The following is a 15268-nucleotide window of genomic DNA, read 5'->3' on the forward strand; positions in this document are numbered from 1 at the left end:
ACATATATTTTCCCAGCCAACACTGAGATCTTAAATGACCGAAGAGCTGTTTCACAATATTCCCCAACCCTTCAAGTCTTACCAACCTCGCACCCTAAATATCGAATCTTGTCAATTTCTCCAGTCAACATCTGGTAACCTTTTGTAACACAATGACCACAAGGTGGCAACAGAGATGTAAAACTACACGAACGTGCCGCTTATCCAGCCTACGCCCGAAACCAAACTCTTCTGAGCTTTTTAATTAGGTGCATATATTAGATTATATAAATGTTCATAGTAATACGCAAACAGACGCGCACAACTGTCTGTGAAGCTTAAGTATATATGATGAGTATATATGATGAGTATAGAAGATGAGTATGCATGATGAGTATAATGAGTATAGAAGATGAGTATGCATGATGAATATATATGATGAGTATATATGGTAAGTATATATGATGAGTATAATGAGTATAGAAGATGAGTATGCATGATGAGTATAATATATGATGAGTATAATGAGTATAGAAGATGAGTATGCATGATGAATATATATGATGAGTATATATGGTAAGTATATATGATGAGTATAATGAGTATAGAAGATGAGTATGCATGATGAGTATATATGATGAGTATAATAACTATAGAAGATGAGTATGCATGATGAGTATATATGGTGAGTATATATTGTTACGGCCATCGCCGTTTTGGGATGTCTGTGGGTTGGCTGCTCTGGCTTTATTCACGTTGTCCTGAAGATGGTGTAATGACAGTCGAACTCTTTGATTGGGGGTCACGTGAATTCTCCCTCAAGGCTGTAATTGATGAAAGCTGATTAAGGCTGAGGTCTAGCAACGGGTTTAAAAGCTCGCCTCGAGTTTGTAATGGTGCCTGTGACATCTTGACTAGCATGCTCCACGCAGTCATTGGTGATGCTGATTGTGTTTTGGCCTCACGAGCTGAACATATGTGGTTCTTAAACGGGCCTTATGAGATGGTACTCATATGGTCATTTGTTTCCCTAGCTAGGACTTTGCTACTTTCGCTTGTATAGAGCGTTATGTGAAGTAATGCTTATAGGATTTTGACAAAATTTAATTAATTGTGGACTTGTGTAACTAACGTAATAAAGTTTTGTTTATATTTTCTTTTTTTATTGTTGGAGCTGTAGGGGTGGGATGCCATTTTGTTTAGCCTTTCCCCCTGTTTTGATTGTAGGGAGATAGGAGGATTTTGTATTAAAGTGTATTGTGTAGTAATTTTGTTTGTGCTGGCTTAGGCCCTCCCTGAAGCTGTGGCTCCAAACTTTAAAATATTAGTTAATTATTAGAGGTGTGTGTGTGTGTGTGTATGAAAGAATGGTAAGTGTCTCCCGCTTTACTTTTTATGTTGCGTCCCTTGCCAACAAGCCAATTTTATCAGGGTGGTATCAAAGTGAGTGCTCATCCTATGTCGTTTGTATAGTGTCTCGTCCTTGGCCGTGTTTCTTGGGTGTTTTGTGGTCTATTTCACTTGTTTTGGTAGGGGGTGTTTTTGTATTTCCTTAATGACGGTAGTAGCTTCTGGGTTTTAGGCGCTGATGTTTGATATAGATGTATTTGCCGCTGTGTCATCTTTGGAGTAGTTTGATTCGTGCTGCAAGGTGGATTTGTGGCTTATAGCTGATCACTATGGCATTAAAGGAGTTATGGGATGACCTGTTTTGTCAATTGGTGGACAAGGGGATGTTGCCTGACCAAGAGAGTGTGGTGGCGAAAGAGGGTTCCCCAGTGGCGGTGGAAGCTGCAGTGGATCCCCTGGCGTCTCTCCTGCCTCCCCACCAACACCTGTTTAGATCTGCTCTGACGAGCAGTGCCAGCAGGAGCTGCAGTGCCAGAAAGTTTATGCATTGGAAATCCAGGCTGAGAAGGAAGTCGGGTTAAAGCAATTGGCCCTGGAAGCTTGGAGGGCTTTAGGTGAGCCCGTTGGGATGGATTATTAAGCAAATGTGATTAGTTCCCCAGTTTCGGGCAAACGAGGTAGTACCGGAAGCACATCGCTAACAGGTTAGAATCCATGCGAAAACAGTAAAGTAAACTTGTGTTGAATTTGCATTAATGACATTAATGGTTTGTTTGATAAATGGTGTAGAGCTGGTGGAGCATCTTCTGTTGAACAGCTTAGATAAATGATTTTGTTGGAAAACTTGGTGGGCTGCGTTAGAAATTAGCATTGCTCTTTGAAGCTGCTACAGTGATGTGCTACAGTCGGTTCTTCTTATTACTGATTGTTGTGATCTAAAACGAATGCAGAGTCCCTTGCAAAGGAAGCTGCGTTGGCTACATCCTTCAGCCAACATCTTGCACCGTTTATGATTAGTGGGACCGTATTCGTGTCTGGCGATTTGGAGCGTGAAGTACCGGTCACTATTGGCGCATTTCCACACGGGCCTGCTTGGCGCGGTACGGTTAGATACGGATCGATTCGCAATGGAGCGGTACAGTCACGTTGTGTTTCCATTACAATGGTGGACCACCACAATGTGGGTGGAGTCGCTGTTGGCGCGTGGGTTGTAGTGTCGTGACATCATTTGTATGCGTCCACAACACCGTACAACAATGGACGAGATGGCGATAGCGGAGAAGTCGCTCTCCTGTGACGCAACCTGTGACGACACTCTCTGGCCAATCAGTGTCATGCTGTTCCTCCACGTCACAGAAGTTTTCCGCTTGGGGAACTGTTAGAACCTCGAGCGAATAGGTACGAAAAAAGTACCTGAAGGTATCGGCAAACTTGTACCTGGTACTAATGGAAACACTCACAAACCATCGCGAATCGAACCGTACCGCGCCAAGCAGGCCCGTGTGGAAATGCGCCATATTTTACTAAGTTTACTATTGCCCCTGGGCCTTTAGGGGTTCCTTGGATCCCCTTGCGTGCTTGAACCCACAATCGTACAACAGTATATTTTTACTCTTTACTATACCATTTTTATTTTTCTAATTGCTATAGTAAAATAGCTATTTATATAGGCCGGGAACATTGAGTCCGAATGGGCCTTGTTCCGCGCCTCCATTGTCAATGCAGCGGACCGGAGCTGTGGGTGCAATCCTCGAACCCAATGGTGGACACCTCGGGTAAGGGAGGCCGTCATGCTGAAGAAAGAGTCCTATCGGGCCTGGTTGAGGCATTCGACCGTGTCTCTCTGGGATTCCTCTTGGTGGTGTTCCAGGAGTATAGGGTACAGGGCCTGCTTCTACGGGTTATCCAATCCCTGTACAAATGGAGCAGGAGCTTGGTTCGCATGGCCGGCAGAATATCAGACTGGTTCCCGGTGGGAGTTGGACTCCGCCAGGGCTGCCCTTTGTCACCAATTCTGTTCATAACTTTTATGGGGGTTCGGTTTGGTGGCCTCAGGATTCCGAGTCTCCTTTTTGCAGATGATGTGGTCCTGTTGGCATCATCAGGCCAGGGCCTACAGCCCTCAATGGATCAGTTTGCAGCCGAGTGCGAGACGGTCGGGATGAGAATCAGCACCTCTAAAACTGAGACCATGGTAATCAGTCAGACAAGGGTGGAGTATCCTCTCTGGGTCGGGAATGAGTCCTTGACTCAAGTGGAGGAGTTCAAGTATCTCAGGTTCTTGTTCACGAGTGAGGGAAGGATGGAACGAGAGATTGACAGGCGGAGAGGTTCTGTGGCTGCAGTGTTGGGGGCGCTCTACTGGATCGTTGTGGTGAAGAAAGAGCTGAGCCAAAAGGCAAAGCTCTTGATTTACTGGTCAATCTACGTTCCGACACTCACCTATGGTCACGAGCTCTGGGTAGTGACCGAAAGAATGAGATTGCAAATACAAGCTGCCAAAATGAATTTTCTTCGCAGACAGGTCCGGGCTCTCCCTTAGAGATAAGTTATGGAGCACGGTCATCCAGGAGCGGCTCGGAGTAGAGTCGCTGCTCCTCCATGTAGAAAGGAACCAGTTGAGGTGGTTCAGGCATCTGGTCCGGATGCCACCTGGGCGCCTCCCTAGGGAGGTGCTCCAGGCATGACCAAATGGGAGGAGACCCCAGGGAACTAGGACACGCTGGAGAGATTATATCTCTCGGCTGTCTTGGGAACGCCTCGGGATCCTCCTTTTTGCTTAGGCTACTGCCCCCGCGACCTGAACCCGGATAAAGCGGATGACAATGAATGGATGGATGGATAATTGCTATAGTAATTTTGTATTGGCTTAGGCCCACCCTGAAGCTGTGGCTCCAAACTTAAATATTAATAATTATTAGAGGTGTTGTATATGTGTGTGTGTATACACACTGTTGTATCACAAACAAATCAATGGTAAAAGCCAAATAATTTCAGTGTCTCGTGCCTTACTTTTATGTTGCATCCCTGGCCAACAAGCCTATTTTATCAGGGTAGTAACACTATAATGAGTACATACAGACTTTGATTTGATTAGTCAAACCCAGCAGAGCTCAGAGTTATTGAGGAGACAATCTTCATGATGTTGAGCTGCTGTCAGAGTATTCATCAGAATCACTGATATCCGTGTCATCACTGTAATTATCCTCATTGGCTTCTTCACTGTCAGCCTCTTCATTATCAGATTCGTTGACCTCATTGCTAGAACCTCCAGTTGCTTCCTCTGAACACACACATGCACAAAACACATCATATTTAACCTGTGAAGAGTGTTCAATACATGTGTTAATGAAAATGATGTATGCACAAAATGACGAGAGAAACAGAGTGTGTGAGAGACAGAGTGTATGTGAGAGACAGACAGACAGAGACAGACATCACTGCCTTAGTACCTGTCGCCAACTTCTCTTCGATGAGAGGGAGGAAGTGCTTGGCCTCTGGCTTTTCTGGTTCATAAATAAGAACTGAATGAAAATAAAAACAAAGATTAAAGAATGAAGTTTGTAGTGTTGTGGCTGTTAGAAGCTGGTCAGTTTAATGGAGCAGCACTGCTTGCAACCTCCTCACTACTGTTAAATCTGTGAAGTACTCACTCATTTGACAGAGTTTCTTGGCTAGTGTGTAGTTCCTGTCCATCACAGCCTTTAGGAACTATTGCCAGCAGTGCAGACACAGTATGGTGTTACCAGTGCAGACACAGTATGGTGTTACCACAGGGTGACAAAAAACTGTTTAGTATTAAAATGGCTTCTTCACCTCTGCCAGCAACTCAATAGGAGCTCGACCCTCATTCCCTCTCCAATCTTCATCTCCACTGTCTGTTTCCTCATTGTCTCCATACCCATCATCTCTGCTACCTGCTTCACTTAAGCTTTCCTGTGATGAATGCTTTGGTGGTCCATGGTACTGTGGATTCTGGTATCCAGGTTCACACACTGTCTGCCCATGACCGGCACCTGCAGTCTTCTCTTCTGCAACAGAAACATGTAGTTATCTCTCCACTGATGCCTAACCCTAAACCTAACCCCCTAACCCTAAACCTGACCCTCCTAACCCTAATCCTAACCATCCTAAACTTAAATCTGACCCTCCTAACCCTAAAGCCAACCCCTAAACCTGACCCTCCTAACCCTAAACCTAACCCTCCTAACCCTAAACCTGACCCTCCTAACCCTAATCCTAACCCCCTAAACCTAAACCTGACCCTCCTAACCCCAGAGGTGGGGACTCGAGTCACATGACTTGGACTCGAGTCATTAATATTAAGACTTTTGACTTGACTTGAAAAAATATTCAGAGACTTAGACTTGACTTGGACTTTTACACCAATAACTTGGGACTTGAATTGGACTTGAATCTGTTTACTTGCAAAGACTTGATTTTTTTTACCCCAAATCTAAATTTTAAAACGCATATTAATATTTATAAAGTGCGCCCCATTAATTTCATTTCCGTCCTTCTGACGCAGACCAGTGGTTGGTGCCAGAGCGAACTAGTAACTCATTGAATCATAGATATGGATCAGAGGTAAATAAACTAGATTTTTTTTCCGGCGTGAAAAATCGGATGTGTGGCGTGAGAGCATGTGAAAAAATGCGTGTGTTTCACACTCAATGCGTGAGGGTTGGCAACCCTGGGTTCTGTATCTGAAGTCGGGGAAGAGAGCCTCTCTCTGTCACCATCATATCCAGTTCTATCTCAGCATGGATTGTGTATTTGAAGACATTACGTCGAGAAAAAAATATATTGACAAAAGTTGAGCGAGTTTTCAGCTATGGGGGCATAATTCTACGGCCTCATCGTGCACAAATAACATACAGACTTTTGGCCAGTTTGGTCTTTTGCAAATGCAATGCAGAATAGTTTACTGAAATGTCTAAAGTTGCAGATTCCTGTTAATTGTTCAGTTCTTATATTTGTTTGTCTTGTGTCACTCACACATGTTCTCCAAGAAACCAGATAAGAGAAGAGAGGGAAAAATGCTGTTATGGTTCTTTGTATTGTACTGTGAAAATATCAGCACTTTTTATTTGAACATGGAGTTCTACTTATGACTTTTTCACAGAATATTTATTTCTGGAAAATTGTAGTTTAAAGTATGAATATTTTTGCAGCCAAGTTTAACAAATTGGACTGCAATAAAGAGGTGTAATTTTAATTTTTTTTTATACTTCGTGTTTTCAGTTGCACATGTTTCATCAAGATTTGAGGACAATACAGATTTAAAAAAGAACACATGTCTATTATTTACATTTAAAATATACCTGCAACATTGGAAAAAAAAAAAAGACTCGAAAGGACTTGAAATTCCAAGTTTCAGACTTGGGACTTGACTTGACTGTTGCCTGTCTTGACTCGAGACTTGACTTGACTTGACTGTCTTTGCTTGAGACTTGACTTGGGACTTGAGGATAAAGACTTGGACTTACTTGAGACTTGCAAAACACTGACTTGGTCCCACCTCTGCCTAATCCTAAACCTAACCCCCTAAACCTAAACCTGACCCTCCTAACCCTAAACCTAACCCCCCTAAAACATAAACCTGACCCTCCTAACCCTAACCTAACCCCAACCCCCATATTTCTAAGCCTAAAGCCCCCCAAATGCCTCAGCCCTGGAACATAATGTGTGGTTAGCAGTTTGAAAAGTTTGAAGCCTGAAGCATGTATGTATTATAACCCACCTTTGCATGTGCTAGAATACACTTCATGTGTAGGAGAATCAGTGCTATTTCCTGAAAAGGTGCAGTTTAGGGGTGACATTATTGATAGGGGAACAGCGTCCATACCTGCAGGAGCAGGTGGTGTGGGGCGTGTTTGTGCTCTGGGAGTGGGGTTAGGGGGAGGGACCACACTTGCTCGAGATGCATCCTGTAAGACTGCACAGGCTTCACTCCTGGAATCATGTAGGGATCATAAAGGTGAACCGTATATCAGAGAGAAGCACAAATGACTTCATAACCCATGCATGATAGCACACAGGAGACACTCGGCTGTAATGCACAGGAAAGGTAGTCTGGAATGAAATGTTATACTCTAAACTAGCTTAAATATCAGCCTAAATCTGTGAGCTAGATTTCTGCATTTATCTGTTGAAGGCTATGTGTGTGTGTTTGTGTGTGTGTTTACCTGTAGAAGGCTGTATGCGTGTATTCACCTGTAGGAGGCTAGATGTTTGTATTTACATGTAGAAGGCTGTGTGTGTGTGTTAGTGTGTGTTTACCTGTAGAAGGCTAAATGTGTATGGTGTGTGTTTGTGTTTACCTGTAGAAGGCTAGATGTGTATGGTGTGTGGTGTGTTTGGGTGTGTGTGTTCACCTGTAGAAGGCTAGATGTGTGTGGTGTGTGTATTTACCTGTAGGTTCTCTTGACCAGCTGTGCTGAAGCTTGCTCCCCTTCAGACAGACGTCTGCACTGCGGTGGCCTTCACAGGATTAAACATTCAGAAACAATGAATTAACTTACACACTGGCTCTTAATAAAACCAAAGTATTTAGACAAGTTTTTAAATATGATGTAAGAATTTACTTAAGTATTTAAGTATTAAAGTAGTTAAAATACAAAGTATTAAATTATTTAATTAATTACTGTAGTTTAAGTATTTAGAATTTAGTATATACGAAGTATTTAACTGCAGAAATCTCTCTTATGAAGTTAATCTTATAAGTTACACTGGTTTTGGGTTAGGGTTATAGTTACACTGGTGTTGGGTGGATTTGTAGACTGTGGGCTGATTTGTTTACTATATAATCTGTAAAGAAAATTAAAACAAATTTCATTTCATTTATATTGATCAAGAACAAATGTTTAAAAACACCAAATGTTGACCCCAGTCCTGTACATTCAGATAATTCAAAATCAAACACAAATACACACAGATACAAAAATATTAAAAGACAAAAGTCAAATAACAGTGAAAGATGGCAAGCAAAAAGACATCAACGAAATTCAGCTGTCATACTGTGTTAACAGCCACAAAACAAATGGGTTTTAAGATGACATTAATAACGCTTAAGAGCAGGTAATGATGTGGCCAGTCTAATGTGTAGAGGGAGCTCATGTAGGTGCCTTCACAGCAAAAGCCCAAACATCTCTGTGCTTTAGCCAAGCCTTAAGGGCGGTTAGGGTTAGGGTTATAGTTAGGGGTGGCCAGTAACGAACGGTCAGCAGATCTATGTGATGTGGAAGGAACAGAGGGGTTAAAAGGTCGGTCAGGTAATGTGGAAGGAACAGATGGGTTAAAAGGATGGTAAGGTAGGCTGGAACTTGGCCATACCGGAATTTATAAATAAAAAGTGAAACCCTCACGTCAGGAGGAAACGATGTGAGGAAATACCCTCTCACAATCACTAAAGCACGAAAAGGACTTAACCTGTTGGTGCCTCACTCATTCGATTACAGTGAGTACTGTAATACGCTAAAGTTCTACACTACATTAATACATCCAAAAAACTATAATAGTAAGGCCTGTTGTATTGGTAAAGCAGATGATTGGACAGCTACCTCCAAGATCCCGGACCACAGCTTTCACTTCTGCTGCATCCTGTTAAGAAAGCATAGTCAGTTTATTGGTACAGCACATTTCATATACAGAGAGCAATGGCGTAAAAACACAGCTGCACAGTCTATACACGGACTACACACAATGATATTATATATAGGCCATATGACACATGGGCTACATATTCACAAAAAAAAAAAAACAGGCAGGTAATAAATAAACTAAGAAAAAAAAATACATTTGCAAAAAAGTTAAAGTGCAAAAAAAAAACAACAACAACAAAGTTTGAAGATGGCGGAGAACAATGTTTAGCCTGAACTGAAAATTAAACTGAATAGATTATCAGTCCATCCATCTTCATCTGCTTATCCGGGTTGCGGAGGCAGTAGCCTAAGCAAAGAGGCCCAGGTTTCCCTCTCCCCAGCCACCTCTTCTAGCTCTTCTGGGTGAACACTGAGGTGTTCCCAGGACAACCGACAGATATAATCTCTCCAGTTTGTCCTGAGTCTTCCCCAGGGTCTCCTCCCAGTTAAACATGCCATGAGGCGCCAGGGAGGCGCCCAGTGGGCATTCAAACCAGATGTCTTAACCACCTCAACTGGCTCCTCTCTACTTGGAGCAATAACTCTACTCCGAGTCTCTCCTGGATGGCCGTGCTCCGTACCTTATCTCTAAGGGAGAGCCCGGACAGCCAATGGAGGAAACTTCAATTAGATTGCTTGTATCTGCGACCTAATTCTCTCAGGCACTACCCAAAGAGCCGTAATGTAGACTGACCAGTAAATCGAGAGCTTTGCCTTTTGGTTCAGCTCTCTCGTCACCACAACAGTCCGGTACAGCGTCCACAACACTGCAGCCACCGCACCGATCCGCCTGTCAATCTCTCGTTCCATCCTCCACTCACTCGTGAACAAGAACCCGAGATACTTGAACTATTCCAAGTTTCAGTCTATATTTGATTAAACCCAAATCAGGGCACTTTTGAGGTTCTGTGACATTTGATTGCACAAAGTAACTAGGTATTTTAAATTATATCTGGTTGTGCTGTTACCTACATCTGGATTCATATGAAGAGGTTATTTATGTATTACAAAAATTTAGAACTTTAAATATGGTTTTGTTATTTGTGAATGTGAATAATCAGTCAACTTAAAAATCACTTATCTTTAAGTAGACGTCAGCTGAAATAATCTAGCTAAAAGTCTATCTGAAATGCGTCTAATCCTAATCTTAATCCTAGGAATCTTGAGTCTAACCCTAGATCTAACTGTAGCTATTTGTCTTACCTTTGATGAGGGTTTTGAAGACTTCCCGACACATTCTAACCTGAAAATATGAAAGGTTAGATACGAAAGTGTGTATCATCATGAACATAGTTAACAAAAATGTTACTGTAATAAATGCACGTGTCTAATCTGGGCGGCGCTGCTGGGATTATTATCAAGCCCATATTTCGAAATCCAGAACGGCAGCCGGGCACTTTGGTAACCAATAGCAACAAACTGCTGCACACCGACACTCCCGTAGAAACACGGTGTAGCTGAGCTCAGAATTAGCCGTCACATCGTTTTACAGTGACAAAGGGTGCAAATAAATTTGAATTACAGGAAATACTAAAAGTTCGGTAAAAAAAAAAAAAAAAAAAAAAAAACGCTAGCTCGCCCAGCTCAGCTGGCTAGTTGGACTTCATGACCGAACGCCGTTCCAGCTACCGCTTCACTTCCGCGTTTACACACCTTCTCATCTCGACGGCGTGGAGAGCAAAATAAAACTAACCACTAAGACTAACACTGCCAGTTGAAACTGATTTGTGTTTCGATATGTGTTATTCGGTAATGAATATCAGTAGCTAGCAATAAAGACCTTAAAACGCCCAGTACAAATACAACTGAGCTAACCTACGTGTTCTAACAAACAAACCATCATTTCCAAGGCAACTTTGGTGGACCAAAAAAACCCCGAGCAGTCACGAGCCCTGTTGGACCCCACGAGCACGTGCTCCTCCACGGGGAGCCTGGAGGAAACGCTCACCCCGCCTTAACATGCTGGGTAGTTAACACGTATAACACACGTGTATTTAACTGATCCAAGTCGACAGTACATTTACTCGAGAGGCCATGGCATAAATATATAAATATATGTTTACTGCGTGTGCACGATGTCATAAATTGTGCACGACAGGTGGGAATTGAATAAAGTGAGTGTGAATTCGGACGGGAGGGAGGAGACCTTAAATGTTCTGATTTCATGTGATTTGCCACACATACACAACAAAATGCAATAGGTATTGGTGTTTCACTTATTAAATTCATTGTAATAAATAAACATTTAGGATTCTGAAAAGCTGCTCACAAAACAAGCACAGGTGCAAACTTAGAAAATAAATAAATACCCTCCTAATGAAGCTGGAACAAACATATTCTGAAGCGCATGGTCATGTTTATCATCATCCAACACTTCTAGCAAACATTTCTGCTATCATAGGTCATCATGTAGGAATTCCATAATCCAGTTACTTATCTTATATACCGGTATATATATATATATCTCGTTATATATACCTTACCGCGGTTCCGCAGTACTGAACGCATAGGGCTGGTTATACTGGTTAATACAGGTGGCCACTAGAATAACCAACGGCTAGCCGCTGTGTCCGATCCTGTCAAATAGCAGTTTGCAGTTTCTTAAACAGACAACTCTTAAATAACTCCATTATCTACATGCAAAACCAATAGGCTAATAGCTTTATTACCTTAATTATCCAAAAAACAACAGGATACTCGTTGGCTAAACGAACCTAAAGAAAGGTTTGAAACGGATTATTCCCCATAACAGCGAGGGCCGCGATACTAAATGTGTCTCCAGTTATGGGCAAACACCCAAAAAGTGAAAGCATCGGTGAGCACTTCTTTGCTCCATATACCAACTCTAGAGACGTGGCTCGAAGAGTTTAATCACTTCCTAGAATTTGATAAGAACTCTGGGGGAGCCCGTCAGAATGAAGAGTTGTGACTCGCCGCTGCCCAATCATCAAAGCACACAATAAACTCGTGTTCCTAAGGATGCAATATTAAATTTAGGATAAAGGTTTAGAATATTTTTGAATAGACATCAGATAGATTGATGCACCTCTAGGGTTCCTCACACCTGTCTCCTGTGGCATCATATGACTCCAGTGATTGGCTAATGCAATATAGGATTTTGACTTAGACTTAGTTCTTCTGTCACATTTGAAAGGGTAAGGCATAGTACCATATAAACTCAATAAGCGTCTTAACTTCACATGCAAATTTATGAACTCATTAGCAGTTTTATTAACTCATTAATTGGCTTAACTGCACAAATTTGGTCCAATGACTCATGATTCTCAAATCGCAGCTAATTGTAGCAAATCCACACAGCTAACCCAGCTACCCCGGACTAACCTGGTTAACCCTAATCGGTTTTTAAAGGGCTAACCCTAACGGTTTTTATGCACCTTTTGGACAGTAAAAATGTAAATGTGCATGTGTCATTCCTGACTTCTAAAACTTTAGAATTCAGTGTAAACAGGTCACGTCATAAAGTCATTAAAGTTATTAAAATTTTTAGCTGACATGAACACTGGAATAAACATTTAACTTTTACAATATTGAATGTTACTGTTAACACTGATCTTCAGGAAAGTTTAAGTTTTATGGTCATTACATTTGGTCACTGTTGGAATCATTGTATGTTCTGGTGGCTGAGAATGGGCCAGGATCAAGGCCAGTGCTGAATTAACATGTGAAATTGTAAAGCTGACACTGTGAGTGTTACTGTAAAACTGATCAGAACCAATCATAAAGAAAACAGTTTCCTTCACTCTAATAGCTGTTTACTGTATATGAAGTTTAAGAGTTGTACAAGACATTCCAATTTTCAGTTCAGTTAAAACTTTAGGCAGGTTAAAAAACGTGGATTGGCTGGTTCAGGTGTGTTTGGAAATGGGGTTGAACAGAAACATGGTCAGAAGTGGACTAAAAACTCCAGACCTCTATACAGCACACACACAGGTGGACTACAAAACCCAGACCCAAACACAGTAAACACACTTGTGGACTACAAATCCCAGATCTGAACACAGCAAACACACTGGTGGACTACAAAACCCAGACCTGAACACAGCAAACACACTGGTGGACTACAAACCCCAGACTTGAACACAGTAAACACACTGGTGGACTACAAACCCCAGACTTGAACACAGCAAGCACACTGGAGGACTACAAACCCCAGACCTCAACACAGCAAACTGGTAGACTACAAACCCCAAATCTGAACACAGTAAACACACTGTTGACTTCTCACTGTGATTCCATTAGTCATACTACAGTATGATTTAACCATAATTTTACATGTGACTTTCTCCAGTAATCATGGACAATTAATGATTTCATGCTTGTAAAGACATCACTGAATTTGATATGATGTCCACATTAGTCTCACACCAACCACTCTGAACATTATCTCAGCTAATGTGTTGAGGAAATTCTGTCCTTGGAGTGCAAACTCAATATGTCTGAAAGTTCAGACCTGCCAGTCATCTGTTAATGTCCATTTGGAACTATCTATGCAAAATAGTGAAAACAGGCTAATGTAAGGGGTCAGCATTAGTCTTGGAACTGGAACGCCTGCTAAAAGAACAAGAGGATTAAAACATTTTTAGATACAGTCCATGGGGTACCAGCACAACCTATTTTACATGGAGAGGGGGAGGGAGGGAGGGAGAGAGAGAGAGAGACAGAGAGAGAGAAAGAGAGAGAAGTGGGTAATTTGTATTGTCATGGGTTCAGCTTGGCTAATTAGGTTGGCTAGTCACACAGTGTAGTAGGGAGTTTATTAGCAAAGTGTGGAGAGTTTATTAGCAAAACGTCTTTATACATTATAAGGGTGTAGGGTGTTGATTAGCAAATCTACTTTACACATTGAAAGGATACTTCCCTCTGTAACATGCCTGAAAAACTCACTCTGGAGTGCTTGTAAAATGTTCAGATGAAAATAATTTTTGTACAATTGTACATTTTTATTGTAACGCTGAGGGGATCATGGAGCGATAGGGCGAACACAAACACTGAGAGGAGTGAGATATATTGAAGGGCTATAGCCCTAGACATAATGAACTACAAAGAACAAACCATAAGAAGACACTGAAATACAACAATCACGATATTGAACAGGGCTGATCACCAAACAATGATCTGCAACTCAGTAGACAAAACACGCAATATATACACCATAATAAACATGAAACACCTGAATACGCTAACGAGGCGGACGGGTTACAAAATACGACGAAGGACCTTGAAAGACAGAACGTGCGCATGGTTAAATAAACAAAACAGACGTGAGTGACAGGTGGGGGCGGGGCTAACTGTGACGTGCATCTTAAAGCTTTCACGGAGAGGTAGTCCCGTGATATTGGAATGTAGTTTATCTGATTTGCAGCTAATTCTGAACACATTTATTTTACTTTTCATCTGTAGTCAAGTAGCCCTGCATCCTGTGTTGTCAAATGGCTTCTGCTCTTTGGTGTGTTAAACCAAGGCCACCAAAGTGATTTAAAGGCACTGGGAGAACCAGCGGACCCGGCTGTGATGGAGTGATCGTATTGTCTTGATAAGAACAACACTTCTGTTTGCAATTGCCATCGTGGCAAAACGTGTGTATTTACTGCTACAACACAGTGAGACCAAGACAAGAATGACAAAGGTGTTAATTTTTCTAAGAACTCATTCAGATTGATGGGCCTGTACAGACAGTGGAGAGTTAGAGATTCTTGTCCACATCATTTCTCTCTTTATATGGTTTAGTTTTAATCCAAAACAAGGAGGAGAGGGATCAAAAGGGGTGGGGAGGGGAGGGGAAAAGAGGGGAGGGGTAAGAAGGGGAGGGGAGGGGTAAGGAGGGAGGGGTAAGAAGGCGAGGGGAGGGGTAAGAAGGGGAGGGGAGGGGAGGGGTAAGGAGGGAGGGGTAAGAAGGCGAGGGGAGGGGAAAAGAGGGGAGGGGTAAGAAGGGGAGGGGAGGGGTAAGGAGGGAGGGGTAAGAAGGCGAGGGGAGGGGTAAGAAGGGGAGGGGAGGGGAGGGGTAAGGAGGGAGGGGTAAGAAGGCGAGGGGAGGGGAAAAGAGGGGAGGGGTAAGAAGGGGAGGGGAGGGGAGGGGTAAGGAGGGAGGGGTAAGAAGGCGAGGGGAGGGGTAAGGAGGGAGGGGTAAGAAGGGGAGGGGAGGGGAGGGGAAAAGAGGGGAGGGGTAAGAAGGGGAGGGGAGGGGAAAGGAGGGAGGGGTAAGAAGGGGAGGGGAGGGGAAAGGATAAAAAATTCTTATTCTTCTACATACCATTACTGTAGTCATTACTGTAGTC

General features: G+C 42.5%; 1 protein-coding gene across 5 annotated transcripts; it reads right to left on the minus strand.

Moving 5' to 3' along the window:
* Nucleotides 1–94: 94 nt before the first annotated feature.
* erich2 (glutamate-rich 2) lies at nucleotides 95–12106 on the minus strand. Of its 5 annotated transcripts, XM_077015211.1 has the most exons (10): nucleotides 10626–10904; nucleotides 10176–10215; nucleotides 8892–8931; nucleotides 8088–8139; nucleotides 7744–7812; nucleotides 7178–7284; nucleotides 5146–5360; nucleotides 4983–5040; nucleotides 4782–4853; nucleotides 95–4612 (listed from the first exon to the last, which is right to left on the minus strand). In XM_077015211.1, the coding sequence occupies exons 1-10, from the start codon at nucleotides 10631–10633 to the stop codon at nucleotides 4467–4469; spliced, it is 807 nt and encodes a 268-aa protein (XP_076871326.1). In that variant the 5' UTR covers nucleotides 10634–10904; the 3' UTR covers nucleotides 95–4466. The 5 variants fall into 5 exon arrangements, with proteins under 5 accessions (XP_076871326.1, XP_076871329.1, XP_076871330.1 ...); XM_077015214.1 differs by lacking the exons at nucleotides 8088–8139; nucleotides 10626–10904 and adding an exon at nucleotides 12019–12106; XM_077015215.1 differs by lacking the exons at nucleotides 8088–8139; nucleotides 10626–10904 and adding an exon at nucleotides 11642–11808.
* Nucleotides 12107–15268: the final 3162 nt, after the last annotated feature.

This window comes from Brachyhypopomus gauderio, chromosome 8, assembly GCF_052324685.1.
Source record: "Brachyhypopomus gauderio isolate BG-103 chromosome 8, BGAUD_0.2, whole genome shotgun sequence".
NCBI lineage: Eukaryota > Metazoa > Chordata > Actinopteri > Gymnotiformes > Hypopomidae > Brachyhypopomus > Brachyhypopomus gauderio.